The sequence below is a fragment of the Sceloporus undulatus genome, chromosome 8 (genome assembly GCF_019175285.1).
Source record: "Sceloporus undulatus isolate JIND9_A2432 ecotype Alabama chromosome 8, SceUnd_v1.1, whole genome shotgun sequence".
Taxonomy (NCBI): domain Eukaryota; kingdom Metazoa; phylum Chordata; class Lepidosauria; order Squamata; family Phrynosomatidae; genus Sceloporus; species Sceloporus undulatus.
Genome location: NC_056529.1, coordinates 35,777,576 through 35,800,708, shown reverse-complemented (window position 1 = coordinate 35,800,708; position 23,133 = coordinate 35,777,576). Strand labels below are relative to the sequence as shown.

Sequence of the window (23,133 nt, the reverse complement as noted above, 5' to 3'; positions counted from 1 at the left end):
CCTGCCAATGAGAGGAGATAAGATTAATGCTGTCTAATCCACGGGAGGGGTGCGAACTGAAAAGATATATGAATTCATTTATTTCCATTAACCAAGACAGCGGGAAAGTGATGTCAGAGGAGAAAGATTAATCTGCAAACTAATAAATGGGAGTGTTCCCATGCTGGTTTTATATAAATTTTGGAATCAATGATAACCCTTGGATGACCCCTGGCCAGACTCCTAGCCTGTCCGCCATTACTGGCAAGGCGTAGGACATCCAACCTCCCCTAAGGGAGTTCTCACATTAACATTTTAGGAGGTCTGGGAAGTTGCATGAAGGGATTATTTAAGCCAGGAAGAGTAAAAATGTTGCCTTCCCTGGAGCTATCACCCCCTCCTCGAGTCTGTTGTCCGAAACAACTTAAGTCCTAGATTTATCAGATCCAGACATCCAGGTGAAGAAAGCAATTAAACACCTTTGTTCCAATCACCAAAAACTCTCGCCCTCAAGCCAGATTTGGCCTATAAAAAAGTCCCCACTTTTGCTGCTCACGCGCGCCACTTGCAAGGTTACTTACTCCACGTCAGTCAGACCTCTGTTCTGGTAGCCGGCATTTCTGCTCAAACCCAGGTTGCGGAGCGACTTGTCTCACTGTCCCTCACCCGCTCCATTCGCTTCCCGGAGGGAATCTACATTCGGGTAAGCATCACCCTTAGTAACGCCTGAAATCTGTTCCTATTTTCCAACCCTGTTTTCCTGAGTCCTGAGTGTGTGTGTGAGTGTATGCGCAACGCATGTGTTTTTCCCCTATTTCAATAAATTAGACATCTAGTATTAATATCCGTCTCAGCTTTATTTATTGGGATCCCCTGGTCTTCTCCGTATACACCATCGGGAGACAATCTTTGTGGGCTCTTGTAGCCAGCCCCCTCTTGCCTATTTGGACTATAACAAACATAATAAAATTCCCCTAAACGGACCCTTGGCTACAGGAGTGTGCGGCAGGGAGAGAAGAGATTAATGTCCTGATTTGGAAACACATATTTGATAGGAGACTGTTCACATCAATTTAATCTATAGGCCTGAAAGTATGTTTGCTGATGCTAAGGTTCCCATTCTTTTATTCCTCACTGGCACCGCCGCCCCAGATTCAGGAACACTGAACTCAAATGCTATTTCTTGAATGGTTTCTGATAGTCTGGAATATACAAAAGCAAATTACATTGCTCCCTTAGCTATATTGTACTTAGCTGCTTTGAGTCCTTATTTTTGGTGAGAAAAGCATAGTAACATGAAGTCAAGCAGCCTTTTGAAATTAAAGAGAGAAAAAGGTTTTCTATTTGCTGGAGAAAACAAATTGGGACTGTGTTCGTTTACAAGGAAAAAGAATATAAGAGTAATTAGACACCCGAAAATGGGAAGGAATTTGTGGCAGCGTCAAAGTATAAGAAGAACAGAGTAGGGATTTATGTGAAAAAAAACTGAATGCGAAATAAGTGTTTAAGGATGAAAATGGTTCATTTATGGAGTTGAAATAACTTTACAACAATTAAGACTTTGGTTTGTAGGATCTATGGCCCTCTTTAGGAAGCTTTTGAATGTAATGTTTGAATGTGAGCATGATAATATAATTTGTATGGGGATTTTAATGGGGTAATAGACCCAATGAAAGGAGGGTGACTAAAATGGTGAGGGTCTGGAAACCATGTCCTATGAGGAGAGACTCATGGAGCTGGGGATGTTAGCCTGGAGAAGAGAAGGTGAAGAGGTGATACGATAGCCCTGTTTAAATACTTGAAAGGGTTGTCATGTTGAGGATGGAGCTTGTTTTCTGCTGCTCCAGAGAACAGGACCCAGAAACAATGGATGCAAGGTCCAGGAAAAGAGATTCCGCTCAACATTAGGAGGAACTTCCAGACAGTAAGGGCTGTTCGACAGTGGAACACACTCCCTCAGAGTGTAGTGGAATCTCTTCCTTGGAAGTCTTTAAGCAGAGTTGGAGGCCATCTGTCGGGGATGCTGGATGAGAGTTCCTGTATGGCAGAATGGGTTGGACTGGATGGCCTTGCGGCTCTTCCATTCTATGATTCTATGATAGATAGAAAATCACTGCAAAGGATTTAAAATGACCAAGGTAAATTACCCCAAACTTTTTGACTGTGGGGAATATGTCACTGGTGAAATTGGAGACACCGAAACCACTCAGCAGCAAATTTTACATTTATTCTGACAGACATAAGTCACTGTCAAGAATAGATTATTCTAGTTTCTTAAGCAATGTTAAAGCAGGTGTATACAATGGATGATATGCCTAGAGCACTACTATCAGATCTAGTCCTCTCGTTTGAAACTTAAAATCAGACTTCCATACATTTGGAAATTAAAAGATGAATTGATGTAGGAACCAAAGTTGCTCCAGAATACAAAAAAAAAGTATTAAATTTTACTTTACAGAATACGTCTAGAGGGACAAGAACAAACGTTTTATGAGATGAATTAGGCAGTTGTCAAGAGATCCTTAATCCAACAGAGTACTCTATAATAAGAAAAAGTAAAAAAGAAAGTTTGTCGTGGTAAATCAAAAATTGAAAATAAAGAAAGGGCATTGGCAAAACATCCAGGACCTTACCACACGGGGGCTTCTTGAGCGTCCGTTCGCATTGGCCAATGCGATTTCCCGTCATATTGCATTGGGCATCCACATTCGCACTCTCTCAATACGCCTTTGCCGATCCGATTTCACGTCATATCGTATCATTCATCCACACCTGGGCGGCCTTCTGGATCGGCCAATGCGTATTGACGCAAAACGAGGCCAGTGCGTTGGAGAACCCACACCAGCCGAATAATGTGTGTTTGCCAGATGGCATCGGCAGCTTTGCGCATGCTCTGTGGGCTCTGAAAGGGCGCAACATTTTTAACTTCCAGGGTGAAGAATGAGGTCACTGTTAGCCGGATATCGCGAGAATTGCGTGCCTTTAGCCACTTACGAAAGGGGTATGTCCATCTGTGTGTGTGTGTGTGTGTGGTGTGTGTGTGTGTGTGTATGACACACATAAATACATACATACATACATATATATATATATTATATATATATATATAATATATACACTAGTGGTATAGCCAAAAGTGTGATGCCTTTTCTAGTGTAAACACAACTTTGCTGTATGAGGTATATATATATTATATTATATATATAATATATTATAATAGTGTGTGTGTACTGTGGAGCAGCTGAAAGTGTAATGCTGCATGTATTGCTTGCACACACATCTTTGTGTGTGGTGTGTATATACATACACATACAACACAACATATATATTATATATACACACACACACACAAACTGTGGGAGCAGCTGAAAGTGTAATGCTGCATGTAATGCGTTGCACACAAATCTTTGTGTGTGGTGTGTGTTGTATATATATAACACACACACATACAATATATACACACACCACATATATATCTACACACACACAAACTGGAGCAGCTGAAAGTGTAATGCTGCATGTATATGCTTGCACACACATCTTTGTGTTTGTGTGTGTGTGTGTGTGTGTGTGTGTGTGTATTAATATATATATTACACGCGCCTATATATATATATGCAGGAATCCCTGTTCAAGGAAATTTCCCTGGATGGCAATTGCCAGGATCCACTCAGTGAAATTGTGGTTGGTACATTGCCACTCAGGAATACTGGATCACCCACCCATGGCAATGTACCTACCTTTCCCTAGGGTGTGCTTCTTGATGTTACTTTGCCATGCGGAATTCCCTTTTACAAGGAAATTTCCCTGAATGGATTGCCAGGATCCACTCAGTGAAATCATGTGGTTGGTACATTGCCACTCGGATCACCCCCCCATGGCATGTACTACCTTTCCCTGTGGGATGGGTGAGAGTATATATATATATATGTGTGTGTGTGTGTGTGTGTGTGTGTGTGTGTGTGTGTATGTGTCTTTTAGATTGTAAGCCTGAGGGCAGGGAACCGTCCAATTAAAAAGTTGTTGTACAGTGCTGTGTAAATTTACAGCGCTTTATAAATAAGGTTAATAATATAATAATAAACTATATACACCCAAAACACACAAATATATACAAACACCACTGTGCCACAGCCAAAAGTCTGCTTGGTGTTTATATATATAATATATGTTGTGTGTGTGTGTGTGTGTGTGTATATACACACACATACATATACATTACACACACGCATATATTATACACACACACAACACACAACACACACACACACAACAAACTGTGGAGCACTGAAAGTGTAATCTGCTGTATATGCGTACACCACACTTGTGTGTGTGTGTGTGTGTGTATATATATATACACACATCATATACATATACACACACGCCATATATTAATATATTACACACATACATACACACACACCCACACACACTGTGGAGCAGCGATGAAGTGTAATGCTGCATGTTTATGCTTGCACACACATTTTGTGTGTGTGTGTGTGTGTGTATATATATATATACACACATACATATACAATACACACACGCATATTATATTATACACACTACATACACCACACACACACACAAACTGGAGCAGCGTGAAAGTGTAATGCTGCCTGTATATGCTTACACACACATTTGTGTGTGTGTTGTGTGTGTATATATATATATTATACACACATACTATACACACACGCATATATTATATATATATTATACACACACAACCACACACATACATACACACACACACACACACACACACACACACAAACTGTGGAGCAGCTGAAAGTGTAATGCTGCATGTATATGCTTGCACACACATTCCCCCCTCCCCGGACACAAAAGGTTTCTGCTTTATCTCGTTCAGTGGAAATAACTCTCCCAGCCCCAGCGGTTGTGCTAAAAGGGCCACCGGAAGGAGAAGGGGGAAATTCCAGCTCAGCATCATGGGAGATTTGTAACCGGTGGTCTTCAAGAGAACCAGCGGATTGGATGTACACACCAGCCAAAGCAGCAGGGGTTCCACACTGGCCATCAGTGCGGATCCAGCCGATCCCCTAATTTAGCGTACTCAGAAAACGGGCGAGCCGGCTGCCTTCAGTTCGGAACCCAGCCGTGAATACGCATTGGCCAAAGCGTATTCACGTTATATCGCATTGGTCAATGCGTATTTAGAGCTCACAGGTGTGGAACTCCAATGCTATATAACGCGAATACGCATTGGCCAATGCGAACTGACGCTCAAAAAGCCCCCGTATGGTAAGGTCCCAGGAAATAAAAGGGAAATTATGCTTTTGAAAAATCAAATTTCAACAGAACTCCTGGTTAATTTAGAGAAGAAAATAAAAGCAGCCAAACAAACCAATTTTGACCATTTTAATAAGCCAGGGAGATGGCTATCTTATGTGCTAAGGAGAGGAAAAGACAAAAGACTTCTTATGAAATTAAATGAAAATGGGAAGATGCATACAAATCAAAAGGAGATAATAGGTAGGTTAGGAAAATATTTATCCAAATTATACAAAAGTAGCCATAGAATCATAGAATCGTAGAGTTGGAAGAGGCCACAAGGACCATCCAGTCCAACCCCCTTCTGCCATGCAGGAACTCTCAGTCAAAGGATCCCCATTGACAGATGGCCATTCAGCCTCTGTTTAAAGACCTCCAACGAAGGAGACTCACTACACCCCAAGGAAGGAGTGTGTGCCACTGTCGAACAGCCCTTACTGTCTGGAAGTTCCTCCTAATGTTGAGAAGGAATCTCTTTTCCTGCAGTTTGCATCCATTGCTCTGGGTCCTGTTCTCTAGAGCAGCAGAAAACAAGCTTGCTCCCTCCTCAATATGACATCCCTTCAAGTATTTAAACAGGGCTCTCATATCACCTCTAAACCTTCTCTTGTCCAGAATAAACACAATCAGCTCCCTAAGTCTCCCCTCATAGGGCACAGTTTTCAGACAGTTCACCATTTGAGTCACCCTCCTCTGGACACGCTCCAGCTTCTCAACATCCTTTTTGAATTGTGGTGCCCAGAACTGGGCACAGTATTCCAGGCGATGCCAGCAGCCTGATCAAAACATTAATATTAAAGCTTCATTTTCCTGTCTTTTATCATTGCAAAATCATGAATTACTCCTCCAAAGACAATCATCTTTTAAATTCACACTTAATGAATGGTTGAATCATTCTTCCCTACTTCACAGTTAATAGGCAAGATAGTTGCTTCCTATTGCATTTTGGGATTTGTAGTTCAGTGAGGCCAAAGAGCTCTCTGGCTCTAAATGCCCCTTCTTAAACTGCAAATCCCAGTTAGAGATCCAGTTAAAGTGGAACAACAATGCTTTAAGGGTGAAGTGTGATATGTAAAACACCAAGCAGTTAAGCAGCAGCTGCATTAAGAAGTGCTGGAGATAAATGCTTGAGAAGAGCACCAAGACTTTGTTAGAGATTAACTCACATTCTTGGTGGAAAGCACACTTGTCATGGGCTCCTTCTTTGCCTGACTCCTTGGACTGGATCTTTGTACCTTTGCCTGACCTTTGCTGTTCTCTGGAACCCTGACCATTGACCCCAGCTCTCTGGACTTCTGAACTCTTTGGTATGCTCTAAGGACTTTGCTTTGTACACTCTGCATTTGACTTATTACAACTAAGCTAACTCAGGCTCTCAAGCCCTGTTGCTATCAGCTGTTTGCAACTTTCCCAGACATCAAGTTTGACCTCTCAGTATTTCTGGCTGTGCAAAAAGCTGGGTACTGAGCCCCACCTGACTCCTAGATTTCCCCCAGATTGGAGCCTGGCTTCTGGAACAGGTAATGGATTGCCCATTGCAAATCCTTGAATTTGCTGTCTGCTACCATCTTTTAGTTCTTGTGTGTGAGAGAGAGTGTTTTGTGTGTGTGTGTTGATTCCCCCTTTTATAAATAAACTAAACTAATTTGGAAGCTGCTTCTGCACTTTTTTGGGTTCAGAAGCATTATACATAGGCTTGTGTTCCAGCTTAGAGTTGTCTGATCCCACTTGCTGCTTCCAGTTGAGCTAAACTGATTCTCCCATTGAAGTCAATAACCAGGTGACTTTTCAGGGGGCCCTGCAATTAGGGCAACAGTGAAGGGTTCCTGTATCTCCAGCCCTACATCAGATTGTGCAGTTAAATGACCACCCCTCACATAACCTGGAAAGCTAGCAAATATTTGGCAGAATCTTACTCGTTCCTTGATGTGCCAAACTCTATAATGAAAATTCCATTTCAAAATGTCAATAGCTGCATTTGGATGTTTGCACATATTTGCATTCATAGTAAAAAAGTGTGTTCGTTTCATTTCAGCTCCAAAATTTAATAATGCTTATAGATGTTACAGTTTCAAGGATTCTTGGTCTCCACAGTTCCTATTGTACAGCAACTAAAGAACAGCAATTAATTCTTCCAGTTCAATACTGCTATTGGGTTTGTTTGTTTCTAAAAGGTCTCAGCTTGTCATACATCCGTCAGCTTCTCAAATTGTCAAGGGAAGAGAAGCTCTGCAAAATTTAAAAAGGAAGTCTAAAAACAACATCAGTTTCATTCTGAATGGCTTATTTCTTTGACAGCCTCAAGAGCAACAACTCTTCTACGAATGGTAAAATAATTGGCACCATATCAGAAAGCAATTTAATAAGTTTGCTACCTGTTGCATTATGGATGCAAAATTCTCCCACTGGAGTCAGTCATAAGGTTGGAGTTGGCAATTCAGATAAGCGCTCAAGATTTTGCAAGCATTGTTGGGAGAAATATTTCATTGGAGGTGGGCAATAACAAGACTTCAGAGGGTTTTGTTGATAATGTCTGTGGTGGGAGGGGGATTTGACTCTCCTAGTTATTTGGAAAATCTAATATGTCCAGAATAGAATTAGTATAAGAGCATGAACATATCTTGTAGAGATCAGGAAAAAAATAGCAAATTTAATGTTTCTCAGCAACAGTCTTACTGCACTTGGAAGGCTACATGCTCCCCATTCTTACTTTTTTTTAATTGATACAGACCCATGCTCCACATTGACCAGTACTACTTTCATTAATTCCTAAGTCCAGTGCTAGGTTTATAAAACATTGGGTGAAGCCGGAATCTATTGCTGCAACCAAGTCCACACTTTTCCCTCCGCTTGGGCTCACCAGCTTAACTTGCAGGACATACAAAGGGACTCCTCCACTCACAACAGGAGTGCAGCTGCTTGATCTGCCACCTGACTTCCGCCGCTGTTTAAGGCAGGCTTAGGAAGTATTCTGCTTGCTCTACAGTGTTCTCTGAATCGGTGGCATCTGATGTCCCCACTTGTACATAAGGGCTCGACTGGCTTAACTTCCCTTGCTTGATTGCCTCTGGTCTCCTGACGGAGTTAGGGTGAGCGTCTTTTTGGGTGTTGTCTCATTTCCGCTGGTTTCTCCGTTGGGCCAGTCACCTATGAGGTGGCCTTTTTTGCCACATGCCAGGCAAAGACTCAACTTCATGCATCGTTCCTTCTCCAGGTCTTGACTGCTTGCCCCTCTAGCCGTACTGCTAGTAGGGCTGGGTTTCTGATTCACTCCCTTGCTTGCACTGCTTCTACGCTGCCAGATCAATCAAATCTCTTCTTTTACCATCTCACTTTTCCTGGCTGATCGGATCCACTCCCTCCTGGCATGCGGACTTTCTCTCAAGAGTGCCCACTCTAACAGGTCCAGCCGCAGTCCCTCTTTAAAGTACCTCACTTTCACTCCCTCAGGCTATTCCGTAACATGCACTGCCAGGTTGCAAAACTCTACTGCATACTCAGACAAAGAGCGGTTGCCTTATTCTAGTGTCATCAGGTTGGTACAGGCTCTCTCCGCCCGAAAAAGATCCTCAAAGCTGGTCCGCAGGGCCACCATGAAAGCCTGTAGGTCCCATAGCTCTACAGCCCCACTGTCATACAATTGCACCAATCAGGTGGCCACTTCTCCTTCCAGGTGGGTGGCCACACATCTCACTTTAGCACCTTCATTGGGGAAGGTTTGGCCCCACTCGTTCATGTAGCCAGCTGCTTGGACTAGGAAGTAGGACAACTGGCTTGCCCTCCCATCGAATTTTACCCCAAATGTTGAGCCACTGGGTCTTGGGCACTCAGCACTGGTACTGGTGGGTTCCCTGGCCCTGGTGGAGCCACTGCCACCACTGGGGATGAATCGGCCCTTCGAGTTGGGGGGTCAGTGGATTTGCTCTGAGTCCCTGTCCCACCGTGGGTAGGCTGTTCCTGTATGCAAGAGGCATTTGGCATCAGTGATCAGAAAGAGGACACCACCTGGACCTCCAGCTGCTGGACTTTCTCCTCCAAGAGGGCTACCAACTTGCACTTGGTGCATGTGAAGTTCTCCACATCCCTAGGCAAGAAGACAAACATCCCACAAGTGTTGCAGGTGGCCGTATCATTAGGTGCAGAGACCATTTCTCCTTGACTGTGAGAATCTTTGTGTAGGCTGCCCATCTTTCTAATGAGGCATCCTTGGTCAGGATGATCTGAGTCTATGGAAGGAGGAATGGCATTCCTATGTCGAGCCACCAACGTAGCATCCAGGCTACTGGTCTTAGTACCATGAGCCACTTGAGTGGGTGGTCTGACATTGAATCGAAGACGCGGAGAAACCAGGCTTGGAACAGGTGGAACCAAAGTCTAGACCATGGGGTAACCTAAGTCGTGGACACCATGTTTCCCAGAGCCACCTGAGCAGTGTGGGCAGTGATCCTCTGGTGGGTCAGGCAGTCCAGAATCGCTGTTGAAAGGGCCTGGAACCTGTCTCTGGGAAGGTAAGCAATAGACTTCTTGGAATTAAGATGGCACCAATGAATCTGACTTCTCTGGATGAAGATAGATTGGATTTGGCCTCATTGACCATGAGGTTGAGAGAGTCCAAGAAGGACAAGGTGAAGTCTACATCTCGATCCAGCTTTGTCTGTGAATGTGCTGTGAGGTGAGGAGCCAATTGCCCAGGTACGGGAAAACTGAGATGCTTTGCTGTTGAAGGTAAGGTGGTGCATTTGGTGAAACCCCTTGGTGCCACGGAGAGGCTGAAGGGGAGGACCTTGAACTGAAAGATGTTGGTACTGATAATGCCAGGAAGTTTTGGGGAGCCCACCTGATCCCGATATGTTGGGGGTGGCAAACCAATCTCCTTTCTGTAACAATGGCAGAAGAGAGTTACCTTCCAAAAGCACCGGTAGGTGATAAAAGAGTTCAAATGGCACAAATCCAAGATAGGTCTGAGACCTCCATCTTTTTCAGAGACAATAAAGTATTGAGAGAAAAAACAACCTCAGGTCTGAGTGGGGACCATGGGCTTGATGGCGACATTTCCCAAAAGCGAGCACTTTGTTGAGTGGGGTGTCTCAAGGGGGTTTAGCGCATAAAACTCTAGTTGGAGGGACCTCTTCAAATTCAAAGGCATATCCCCTGCCGATGATGGTGAGGACCCAAGAATCGGATGTTATTGCGGCCCAAGAAATAAAAAAGGAGGCCAGCCTGTCACCAAATGGTGGAGGTGACGAAGTTTGTGGCAGCATCTCACAACTTCTTCTTACCTTGGTCAGAGGAAGATTATTGTGAGGGAAAGCATTGGTGAGGATATTCAGAAGGTTGGGGAGGGGAAGCTGAAAGCTCAGCAATGGGGGCATACAGAAACATTATGACCCTCCCCCACACAAAGAAGACATGTAGAGTGACTATTTTGGGACAGGATCTTCCCATTGCATTGGGTACACCACTTGAAAGAGTGGGAGGCCATCCTAATATTGAATTAATGGCTCATGGAACAGGGACGTAGCTAGGATTTTAGGAAGGGGGGGGGTCCAGACTAAGTGCCACCATTATAATGGGGCTTCTTGAGTGTGCGGCGCGCGCACGCGCACACACCATTCATTTTTCTAATGGAAGGGGGGGGGTCCGGACCCCCAGATCCCCCCCGGCTAATCCCTGCATGGAAGAACACCAGAGGCAAAAAGCAAGGTCGAATATCATAAAGGAGTCAAACTGAGAGGTCAGTCAGTTAGTCTCTAAGGCAAAGAGTAGTCAAGAAACAATCCGAGCATCCAACGGGGAGAACAACAGAGCGATTAAAGCAAGAAGTTCCTTGAAGCTGCTAGAGTGGAAGACAAAAGGAACTGGAAAAGAGCGAGAACACTAGAGGGTTATAGACCGATGGGCGGATCTACTGCTAAAAAGTCTTCTTTAGTGATTTTAGATAGTTTCGAGGCCATCTGCCCAAGTACAGAATAACCCATTTGTATGTATTCACGGAGATCACAAAGAACAAACATGTTTCCTGATCCAATGTCTTCTTAGGGTATCTCTTCCTTGTGATATCTTATTTTTGGATTCCATCATATGTGAATCCTATCCAGAAACAGGTTTGCCACTTCAGTTATGGAACTAAGCCTTTTAAACACAGACACATTCCTTTTAAAGTATTGTGCTCTACATTTTAACTAACTGACGTATGTCTCATCATATTTTATAAGTGTATTTATTTATTAGCCATGTAAAACCTGGTATCCCTAATTATTAATTCACTTGCATTTTAAGACCTTTATTATACAAATGACAATAGGTATCGTTGTTGCTTACCAACCTGAGCTGTGTTTTAGACATGATTGTTTTTTAAAAATGCACTTGTTCTCCTATCTATTTAATAAAAAGGACGTATTATGGATCAAACATGCATCACCTACTATAACCAGCTTGTGTACATTCAAATATTAATGGTCCTTTTCATTCTTAAATAAGCACATTCTAAAAATGTCTGTGCTCCACTGATAGCAGCTCAGAGCATGGATGGGGGGTGTTCAAAAATGCCTAGCAGGCTCAGTCAATTGAACTAGTGTGTCCAACACAAACCCATATTCCCTGTGGTCAGGTCCTTGCAGTAAAATGCAGCAGAGATGTGGCATATACTGTAGCTGAAGGAAACAGAACATCTATTACCAGGTAAAGGGATTTGTGTAATACCAAAGATGAACCAAGAATTACCGCAGTGCACCACTGGCAGTGGGAGTGCCAGAGTTCACTTCACACTGGACACTCCCTGCAACCCACACCCTCACTTTATGAGAAAAGAGAAGGACTTCTTAGCATCATCTTTTAGGAAAGACCCTTGGTCATATTTCGATCAGCTTCTCCTTCCTGCGCCTGGAAAGTGGATCTGCATTACATCTTCTATACCCTTTAGATCAAGGATGAGGAATGTGCAGCTTATAGGCCAGATGTGGCCTTAGCTCCTTTTTGTGGCCCTCAAAGTTCTTTTTCCTAATTTGAGAATTGAAACTGCCCTTCAAAGGCAACCTTTGCTTCTGGAGTTATCCAGTTATGATGGTTTTGTTTAAAACACAATCTAAATCACTCCTGAAAGAACCTCAACAAACCTAGAAGATGCAGCTGGAAGTGACTTCTGGTTGTAATTTTTGGCCAATTTTCAACCAAAATTGGGCCACCCAACACTCTCTAGAGCTTCCTGCACATGGGCACCCTTTAGATATTGTGTGAATCCAACTCTCATCACTTAGGCAATGGTCGGGGATGATAAGAGTTATAGTGCAGAAACATATAGAAGTTCAAATATTTCCCACATCTTTTCTAGAATGTCAAAGGAATCTGATACATTCACTGCAGCACTTTGATTAGACCATGGGTAGGCAATTTGGTGCTTTCTAGATGGTTTTTACTATAGTTTCCATTGCCTCTAAGACATGGTGGATAAAACCTGACCGCAATTATAGGGCAAAATATGACTCCAACAAATGGAAGGAGGGTATAAATTCTTAATGTGGCAGTATGAACTGAACCAGAAAAGAAAAATGGCATCTAAATATGGAAGAAACGAAACGAAATGAAATAATGGAAAGATCTGCAAAGTTAAAAAAACAAGTATTAAAAACATCTTAACATAGTGTGGGAGGTGAAATCAGTGTTTTATTCTTGTTTTAGTGAATCTCAAATGAACAAAAACAATTTATGTTCTCAAACAAAACACTGTCCCAGTACCACCTTTAGTACGGCAATTATTTTTCTGTGACTAAAGCCAGTTGAGTCATTTTTAAAATCAACTGTGATGTTCAGTCATCCCCATGTCAGATGGATGGAAGTACAATGAGTCAAGGGCTCAGATGTGAAGAGAAGTCTTCACCAGTCTCACTTTCAGTTCTTTTCAGCAGCGATGCCAGGTGAAAAAAGTAAATTCACAGGAGTGCTTCTTCTGTCTCACGTCCGCCTCATCTTCTGTTTCTTGGCTTGCCTCTTCATGTCCTCAAGTCCCCCTGTGTCGGAACCTGCCTGCCCAAGCGCACGCACCCCTTGGAGACGGCTTGTTAGCTGGAGCAGCAAAGGAATTAACTGGAGAAGCAGAAGGCACAAGCAGCCATATTGGTCCGTTGCAAAACCAAACCACAGAACAGTAACAGTACCTAGAACTACCGTTTAGAACCAAACCAAAATTACATTAGAGCAGAAACCCAGCTTTGCAGCTGGGTTAGTCTAATCTTGTACATCTAATTTTCCACTGTAACCAGGTAGGAGAGTCCCCAAGAATGGTGGAGGAACTGTCCCCTCCCACTGTTACTCCCCAATAAGTGGAGGCTGAACTATAGCCATCAGGAGCAGTAACATTTGGCAGCCTCATTCTCCATGTCTCCATTTGTCTCATGCTCTTTTAAATCCAAGAGAGTTAGAAGCTGTCACATTCCCTGGCAAAAAATTCCACAAGGAAAGAAGAAAGATTGCCAGCATGACAAACAGCCCAGTCTGCAGATAGCAAGAGTCTTCAAATGGAGGAGACAAAATGCCACACAGACTTAATTAGGTTAAACTTTGCTTTGAGCAAAAAGAGCTCATGTTGCAGCAAGACATTCTGCATCACAGGACCAATGGGTTTGCCTCCCCTATCCCCCATAATAAGAAAGAAACCATTCTATAAAAGCAAAAGTAAGACTGGCATCTTTACAAAAGCAAAACTGGAGACTAGTATATATTACATTCTAGAAGGGAGAATGGAATAGAAAAAATCATCCAAGAAGTCACAACTCCTTGGCTTAGCTCCCTCTGTGTCCCACTCTGGGCACCAGAAGCCCAACTTTACTTCCAGTACAAACATCAAAATGCTATGGGATATCCAAAAATTGTGAAGTTTTAAATAATCTTGTTCTTCCTCTGAATGCGTTTACCTTATCATGGTTGTAACCAGCCAACAGAAGCAGCAGTGTTAGTGGCAAAGCGATGTACGATCCTTGTGCAATGTCCTGTTCAGGCAGTTTCCTCTGCAAAATGATCAACAGTGTCAGAATTCCTAGAATGCTTTTCATATTATTTGGCCTTTGGATGAGGTAGCAGTAGACACTTGTGTGTGACGGGACTGCTTTTTCTGTCCTGTGGCTTTGAGAAGCTGTGTCCCTCAGAAACTGCTCAAAGAAAACACTCATGACAGGCAGAGGAAGGATACACTGCCGGTCATTAAACATCTTCCTCTAGTGCTAAGCTACAAGAAAGCAAGATCTGTAACAAAAAGTTGCAGTATGGAGTGCTGTTCAAATTTCCCTCCATTCCATTCATCCTTCTACTTACTTCAGATTTACTGTTTCTCAATCAACATTCTAGGTCCTCGAGAGGAGGGCTTCGCTCCCAGCCATTTCTGCAATATTACTCTATTCACTTCCATAGTGGGGAAAGGTTGTGTTTCTGTAGTCCCTCCATCCACCCCCAGTATGTGTGTTCACAGATGTGTACACAATTGTATGCTTTCTCTCTCTTGATATGTGTCCATGTGTCAGGGAAGAAAGTAAGAACACACACAGAGCAAGATCTGGAGGTACACCTACATTTTGTTACTGATGAAATTCTCACAGCATCCACTTTGTAACCAGCAGTTTCTATCCAGACCTTTTCTAGCTGTATCCACTATAACTTTTAAACAACTCTCAGTGTACCTACAGTCAAAATGAGCAGGAACCCTGGTTCTGGCTTATGAAGAGAGAGAGGCTCTTTCACAATGGAATGTGGTATTGTCAAGATCAAAAACGGAAAAGAATTGGAAACAAAAAGGAAAACTGAACCAAATTTCCTGACATCTTCTCATACTAAGATAACCAAAGGGTACTTACCGTTGGGTTGAAAACCAGTGTGATGTGTTTATGGTAACCAATCGTGGTAAAAGATATTTGAGGTAAGGTATAGTCATACTGGGATTTTGAAAGTGTTGAATCCAAAAGCACCACATAATTCTGTAAAAAAAAAGAAAGCTGGATAGTGCCTGGAAATAAAAAAGGCTTAACAGCAAACCCCAAAGAAAACGTTGCAAACAAGGCCGCATTTTTAAAATAAGCTTGTCATCTTAGCTTCTGATTATCAAGAGTTCAAACTGCTCTGCAAGCAATTTCTTGCAGTGTGAAGTCATGGCTGGCATCCATCGTTTTTTGTGGGGTTTTGGGGCAATGAGGCTGTGTTCTAGAAGAGTTTTTTCCTGACAGTTGCTGGCGAAATATCAGGGAAAAACTCTTCTAGAACACGGCCTCATTCCATGGCTCAGTGGGGATTCGGATCTCCCAGCTGGATAGTGCCTGGTTATGCTGGCTAAAGCTGACAGGAGTCTAGCAACTTTGGAAGTTTGCATGATTCCCATTCCTGCTGTTTAAGGAAGGTTAAAAGGCTTCAGCCAAGAAATCAGTCAGTTGCCTACACACTCCACGCTGCACCCAGTTTGGCTTTGTGCAGGATAAAATGCTCTCCTAGCGACTGGGAACATCCTCCACCTGCCTTTCATGCTCCCCATGGGGAAGTTATGGAGATTATGCCTAGAGGGAAAATGCAGGCAAATAGGCAGTAGTGGCAGTGAGAAAACAGAGAAAGGTATCCATCCACATGATCTCCATAAGCACACACACCCCAACCCTAGGGCTTGCACTGATTACATTTATACTGTGTGTCATGGGCTGACCAGAAAATCAACAATCCAGCTGTCCACAGAATAGGGTAAACCATACCTCTCCATCCCGAAGTAGTGGTGGAAAATGGAAGAATAAGGACTGGCCTAAAGAGACAGTATGAACTGGGTTGTCAAGGTTTTCACTTTTGTAAAGCTTTACCTGCAAGGAAGAAATAACACAAACACATGATATAATCTTTAAACAGTTAAAGTCATATGGCTGCCATCTCTACCCCTCCCCATGTAGCTGCAAGCTGTTCTGATGTGTGGCTTTAGGTGGAAAGGTAATGAGATAAGAAAGAGCCAGGCATTTCTTGAACCTGAGAGCTTGGAAAAGTTACTGTTTTTGAACTACAGCTCCCATCATCCATCACTGAAATGTCCACTGGAGGATCTGGGGGGGGGGTTGCATTACAATCCCCAGAATCCTTTTCACACCTCTGCCTTAAAAAAAACTATGATTGCAACGAAAGAGGGAAGAAAAAAGAGGAGGAGAAGTACATAGGATAAGAATGTGGACTAGGCATATACATTAATGTAAGCGGAGCATATTTCCAAAAACTCATTTTTGTAAAGTTGTTGTCTATAAAATAAACACTGATGGTTAGCTAAAGCAGCTTTGGCTCAATCAGATAGACAGACAGACAGACAGATGGTGAATGATTACCTAATTTTATTTTAAAAGAACACATATACTGTACCTACAAATGACAAATATTTTTTTCCATAAAAATTGATATGCTGAATATGCCCAAATTACATGACAAAGGGAAGCGCTGTCTGTATTACATTGTCAATGTTTAGGTGAAACAGAAAACCTCTTTCTAAGTGGGCATAATGGAGCCAGTATATCCAAAACACCAAGTAAACACAGTCTTGAAATATTAAAGCACCGAAAATATTGAGTTTAGGGCTTTCCAACAAACATTTATAAACAAGACTTGTTGGTTTCAATTTTGATGAGGATATAAATAATCCTTCCAGTACAGCAAGAATGACTGAACTACTTAAAGCTGATGGTCCATACATAAATACAAAAAACTGTTACAACAGTAATATTGCCTTAGTGGGAACAGATGGGAATCTGTTAACTAACTGCAATATTGAAAATGGGAAGAATTCTTGATCTGAACCCATCAGCTGATCCAAAGTATAAATCCCTCAGTTAACCCATTTCCTCCATAAGGAGGACTATCTTGCAATCTTCAATTTAGGATTATCCCAAAATTCATTTAGCATGACAAATTACAGTTGGCAAGAAATTGTGCACCTAGCCAAAATGGGAGGAAAAAGTCCTCTTCTTTCTGAAATGAACAGAACCTAAGGCTGCCTGTCAAAAAGAGGATTCAAGCAAGTCCATTCCAAGTTTGCCCAAGGAGAGGTATTTGAACTGGGCCATACTTGCCGTCTGTTTGTATGAGGAAGGAGTTACGCCTTATGGTAACTAATTCAAATCTGGAAAATTAAATGTACCTTCTGAAAATGTTAGTTACATCCTCTTACTTGAGAAACGAGGCAGTGTAGATCCCCATATAAATTTCCTAAGTACACTATTAATTTTCTGGAAATAAATCTGAAGAGGATACAAAGAGATACCCTGAAGAATGTGCCACTGGGACTGATGGAAATTGCAATCCAAAAGCTGGAATGCCATATGTTGCTGATTCCTGTTTTACAAGAAGAGTCTGTTATCAAGATCTCATGTCTAGCTTGCAGGTGCGTCACATAAAAATTACATTAAAACATCTCTGGTTAACCCTTGTAACATTTTCACAAGCACACGGACTCGCCTCAAAACTCCAGCCTAGAGGGAACAAAACAGTTATATCGAGAAATGTTTCAAGAGACCTGCAAGTACATTTACTTGCCCATAAGGTAGGGAGATGCTCAGAAGAGGTGATCACGTTTCCACTTAGATCAAACTGGTTAATCTGGCGGAAAGCGATAATATTCACATTGTCAATGTCACTGTTGTCAACCTACAATATGGAAAAAGCACATGGACTCTTAATGACAGCCAGATGGAGAAGATTCATATTAAATATTCTGCTCAGATTGCTTTCTTGTCAATAAAACGGAACATTCATGTTGTGTTTCAAATACAGTGGTACCTCGGGATACGAATTACCCAGCTTACGAATTTTTCGGGATACGAATAAATCCCATAGGGATTTATTGTTTCGGGTTACGAACGTTTTTTCGGGTTACGAAAAAACGCCGGCGCTGTTTTAAATGGAGCCGCGGCAGAGCCGCGGCTTTTTTTCCCATTAGCGCCTATGGCAATTCGGGTTACGAAGGTTTTTCGGGTTACGAAATTAGCCGCGGAACGAATTAATTTCGTAACCCGAGGGAGCACTGTACTGTGTAATATGCTTCATATTTAAAAAGTGTCACATGAAACAGCTTCAAGAAAAGACTACACTAAGGATTCTTCAAATTCCAATAACTCCACTAAAACAAGGAATTATGTGACAATTACAATGATTTCCACACCTCATTTCATTGAAATGGAACTATTTCTAAAGCATTACAAGACTCACAGGTGGTTTAAGAATATGAAGAGCCAAGGAATGAGGAAAACCACCATTACTACTCCCCCAAATCTTCCCTTTGTTCCAGTTAGTCTCTCCAGTAGAAATGAGTGATCTCACTTTGTTGAATCTAGCCTGATGTATTTCAGACAAGCTTCTGCCGCTCCCTGGGATACAGTAAGACTAATACTAACAGGAGGGCTAATGTTTTTTCATTTGTTTTGTCAAATTTCATTTTGTATTCTATGTATTAAGCTTTGATCGTCCTGTCTTTGTTGCTTTTTAATTTATCTGCATGTATTAATGCCTTGTAAAATGCTTTGCTTCTCTCTACTCATCCCCACAAATGTGATATAGTTTGAGAAGCAATGTTTATTGTAAACTGGACTAGAAACAGCTTTCCCTAACATATTATGAAGCCATGGATAGCTGAATTTGTGGGTAAGGAATCAGTGGATACAGAGGGCTGACTGTATCCAAAATTCAAAACACTTCTGCTCATGTGTATTTCAGATAGGCGAGTCAACCCATACTCTTTTCTGCCCCTTATTCTCTCCAGATCAAGATTACCTCTCTTTAAATGAGTTAAATTGCCTTTTCTTACATCATCTGCATCAGTTAAAACTCTCATTATCAGTAGTGATAATGACCTGGCCAGTTAGCTCTCTTTATTTTAAAAAAAGGTTTTACCTCAATTGCAGAGTACTGAGGAAGGGCTCTTTCAATATGATCGTTGCCTTCTGCTTTCAGTTGGATGTAATACATACAAGCAGGCTTTAAAAACAAGGAAACAAACAAAAAACAGATGACAAATGCTAAGCAAGGTCCATTTCATCAATAATATTAAATAATAGCCAAATTTTAGACCATGATATATACTAGCTAGAAAATATTTATCAATATTTATTGGCTCACTTCATAAATCAGGCCTAACGTCAGTGTGCAACTGACTGGTTTGGCTTCAGCTTCAGCTTTAATTTCTCAAGCACTCAGCCTGTAAGTATAGCAAGCTCCAGAGGTGAAAAAATGATTTCCTTATTTAGAACTACGGTAGTACAAATTTCTCTGGCAGCATTCTCTGCACATTTCTAGTGGTAAGTTACAAGCACAAGGGTAAGAGAAGCTGCAAATGATATTTTGCATGCAACGTATGTATTCTCTCACCAAGCTGTGAATTCTCTGAACAGGCTTTATTTTAGTAAATCCAACAGAAACCACTATTTAGATTCTTACCAGAAGGCCCCGCAGTCTGAACTTGCCCTCTTCATCGGTCACTGTGTCCTCTCCATATATGCTACACTGTCCCTGTCCGACAGCTTCCACAGAAATCCCTTGTTCAGGTTCCCCATTCAAAGAGGAAACAGTTCCATAACAGCTGGGGATCAGGAATAAAATATGATCAGTGAACTCACAGGCAAGATGTAGAGGTTACAGCTGAGCTAGGACCCCAAGGCCCAAGATCAAAATCCCCATTGAGCATGGAGCTCACTGGGTGCCCTTGAAACAGTCATTATCTCTCAGCCCAACTGACCTCACCGTATCTTTGTGAGGATTACAGTGAAGAGCACAGAGACATGTACTGCTTGGGGGGAAAGCAGGATGTAAATACAACACATAATAACAATAATAGTAACAATAATAGTAATAACAAATAAAAAATTATAAAAAAATCACAACTTGCCTGCCTGACTGTGGACTTCCTCTCACGCCTTAAAAAGGAATACTTAACAATTACTGACCTGTATGCTGTCCTGTAACCAATAATGGTGATTTTAAGGTTCTGTCCTTCCTGCACTTCAATCATTTGAGATGAAGGTTCAAATCGAAATTCTTTCATCATGGGCTTGAAGTAGTACTGTCCTGGGCTCTGCAAAAGAGCAGCCTGATTGTTTTAAACTTTGCTCATGCATGTTGTATTCCCAAAAGAGCTCCTGGGGCAGGGACACAACTCAGTGAAACAATTTCAGAAAAGACTCGGTGCCTCAAAGCCTGGAGAACAACTGATTTGACTCTGAGCAGCAGCAGAGCCCCACACACTTCTTTTGAGACCTAACTAAAACAGCAACTATGGCTATACATACCAGGTTGGAAAAGGTCAGCATGCCATTATCTTGAGTTAGAAGGTTTGAGCGGAACACTCCACCACTCAGGGAGAGGAGGACCCCAGCAAGAGGGTGGTCATCTTCAGATTTAATCTGTTTAAAATGAAAACATAATACATGCCACACATTTCATTAGATGTTTAACTAAATTGAATGAATGCATGTGGAGTCTCCTTCTTTGGAGGTCTTTAAACAGAGGCTGTATGGGCATCATTCAGGAACACTGTACAGTTGACCCTCTGTATCTATTGATTCTTTATCCACCAATTCAAGCATCCACAACTTCAAAATATTTTTAAAAATATATACATTCCAAAGGGCAAATCTCAATTTTGCCATGCCATTGTATTTAATGGGACTTGAGCATCCACAGATTTTGGTATCCACAAGGGGACCAACCCCAGCAGATAGCAAGGATCCATGTAGTATATTCCTACATGGCAGGGAGTTGGACTAGATGGCCCTTATGGACCCCTTCCAACTCTAAGATTCTATAGTTCTATGAAACTGGTTAATGAAAGTGGGGTATAGTATCCAAGGTCCCACCTCATAGTCCAGTGGATGCAGAAAATCCAGAGCTAGAAAATCTCCAAACTCTGTATGGACAACAAGAGCTTTGTAAGAATGATTTTGAAGCCTGATTGCCTCAAACAGTAGATGAAGACCTGGAAGGTACCAGCACCATCCACTAAAAAACTGGACAGTATTCTATCCTGAAAGACCATCACCTTCCGGGTCTTCATCTACTGTTTGAGACAATCAGGCTTCAAAATCATTCTTACAATGCTCCTATTGTCCATACAGAGTTTAGAGATTTTCTAGCTCTGGATTTCCGGCATCCACTGAACTACAAGGCCTTCTCCTGTCCTACGATTCTATAACATGGCTTGCCCACACTGAACAACAAGAAGCAGACTTCTTGGTTTTAACAGAGAAAAACTAAAACATTATTTAAATGAATCATAAAACCAGGACCTCAAAAAAGCAGGGATGGAAGCTTGCTCACACATGCACTGCTCTGATAAAAATCAGAATTCCAAAAGGCTGCTTTATAATCAAAATAGAAAATACATTTGACTTCCCTATGCAAGGCATTTAGCAGCTGGCAACGGCATACACAGGACACAACTGTGCTGCCTTCAGATAACTGGAGATTCAAGCAAGGCCAATGATGTATTTCTTTTTCAGTGTCACAGAAACAGTCTTGTCTTTCCATAAAATTGGGACTTATGTGTACTTTGAACTACTCAACCAAGATTTTTCATCCTCTATTTTCCCTCCTTCCCCATTGATGGCAGTCACTCTAGAAAAGGAACACGAATATCCTCTTTTAGAGAAGATTACCTCAAAAGTGACTCCAGCCAAAGCAAAAGCTTTGAAGTCCCCAACTGTTCCTTCCACAGCACTCAAGACAAATCCTTCTTTCTGGGCACTAACAGTGTATTCTCGGTCACTGTGGAGTGGACCCACGCTTGAAAAATAAATCGAGAAAGGTATTTAAATTAATCTTAGGAACACAACAGAAGTGAATAATTGGCACACCATTTAAAACTCAAACACCAACATTATCTACAACTTTGTGATAGGCTAGCGATTTTTCACCATGGGAACTCAGTCACTGCTGAAATGCAACACCCCGAGGCCCTGACCACCCATTATTCCAGCCAGGACTTCTGGGAACTGCAGTGTAATAAAATTAAAGATTGGGAAGTATTGCCATAAAGAGAAAACTAACCATAATCCATATCATGTCCAATGGCAATGCGCTCAGAAAACTAAATAAGCAACAGAAGACAACCCCAACATTCCATCCATCCATCTCAAGGAAAATCATCTCAAGAACTCTACTGCGCTTCACTTCTGTCCCAGTGACATCTTTCACCCATTCTATCAGGGTGAAGAATTTCATTACTCTGAGAACTTGCTTGTTGTTTAGTTTTTCTTCCCCTCATCCATCTTTTCTTTTATGCTGTGTATTGTAAGTTTGAGGACAAGGGCTATCCTATTTTACTAACATGTAAGCCACTTCAAGTGCCTTTCAAGGTATAGAATAGTGAAAAAATGCTACAAATAAATATTAAACCAAAAAGAGAAATTCTGCTCTCCACTCTGTGGGATTAGGGTGCTTGGGAACTGTGTGATAACATAGCATGAGAGGATGGACTGCAGGAGGACAAAGCCAACAACAGCAGTGCTGTAAAAGCATACCATATATACATGTCGACATCATGTATAAATCAAGGTGACATTTGGATTTTAACTTGACCTGTGGAGAAGTCGAGGATGCAGTCACTGTCCCTCTGCTCCACTTGCCTCTTGGTGCTCCTTTGAGTGGCTGCTGCCCCCAGAGCCATGCCTGCTGCTCTACTTGCCTTTTGGTGCTCCGTGAGAGCCTCTTTTTCATGCTAGCTGCTCAAGCAGCGACTGGGAGATTTCACCAGAGAAATAGAGCTTCTTTCCATCTCCTTTTTCTTTTCCTGATGCTTGAGTGGCTCCAGTGAGTGTTAGGGTTTCTGCTCCTTTAAAAGTCCTCTCCTTTCCTGAAGCAGCTGATCTGGTGAAC

General features: G+C 42.0%; 2 protein-coding genes across 6 annotated transcripts in view; one reads left to right on the top strand and one right to left on the bottom strand.

Annotated features, from left to right (window-relative positions):
* ABCC6 (ATP binding cassette subfamily C member 6) overlaps positions 1-23,133 on the top strand; it is a 337,990-nt gene that overhangs the window by 225,974 nt on the left and 88,883 nt on the right. The window lies entirely within an intron of this gene.
* The window catches only part of LOC121914347 (nodal modulator 1-like), a gene marked incomplete at its 5' end in the record, with an annotated part of 39,430 nt that continues 29,213 nt past the window's right edge, over positions 12,917-23,133 (bottom strand). Inside the window, 10 exons of the mRNA XM_042437716.1 lie at positions 12,917-13,356; positions 14,184-14,276; positions 15,117-15,236; positions 15,996-16,097; positions 17,806-17,916; positions 19,159-19,242; positions 19,702-19,843; positions 20,208-20,335; positions 20,550-20,663; positions 21,915-22,041. Coding sequence (XP_042293650.1) covers positions 13,225-13,356; positions 14,184-14,276; positions 15,117-15,236; positions 15,996-16,097; positions 17,806-17,916; positions 19,159-19,242; positions 19,702-19,843; positions 20,208-20,335; positions 20,550-20,663; positions 21,915-22,041 — 1,153 coding nt within the window. The remainder of the gene's footprint in view (positions 13,357-14,183; positions 14,277-15,116; positions 15,237-15,995; positions 16,098-17,805; positions 17,917-19,158; positions 19,243-19,701; positions 19,844-20,207; positions 20,336-20,549; positions 20,664-21,914; positions 22,042-23,133) is intronic.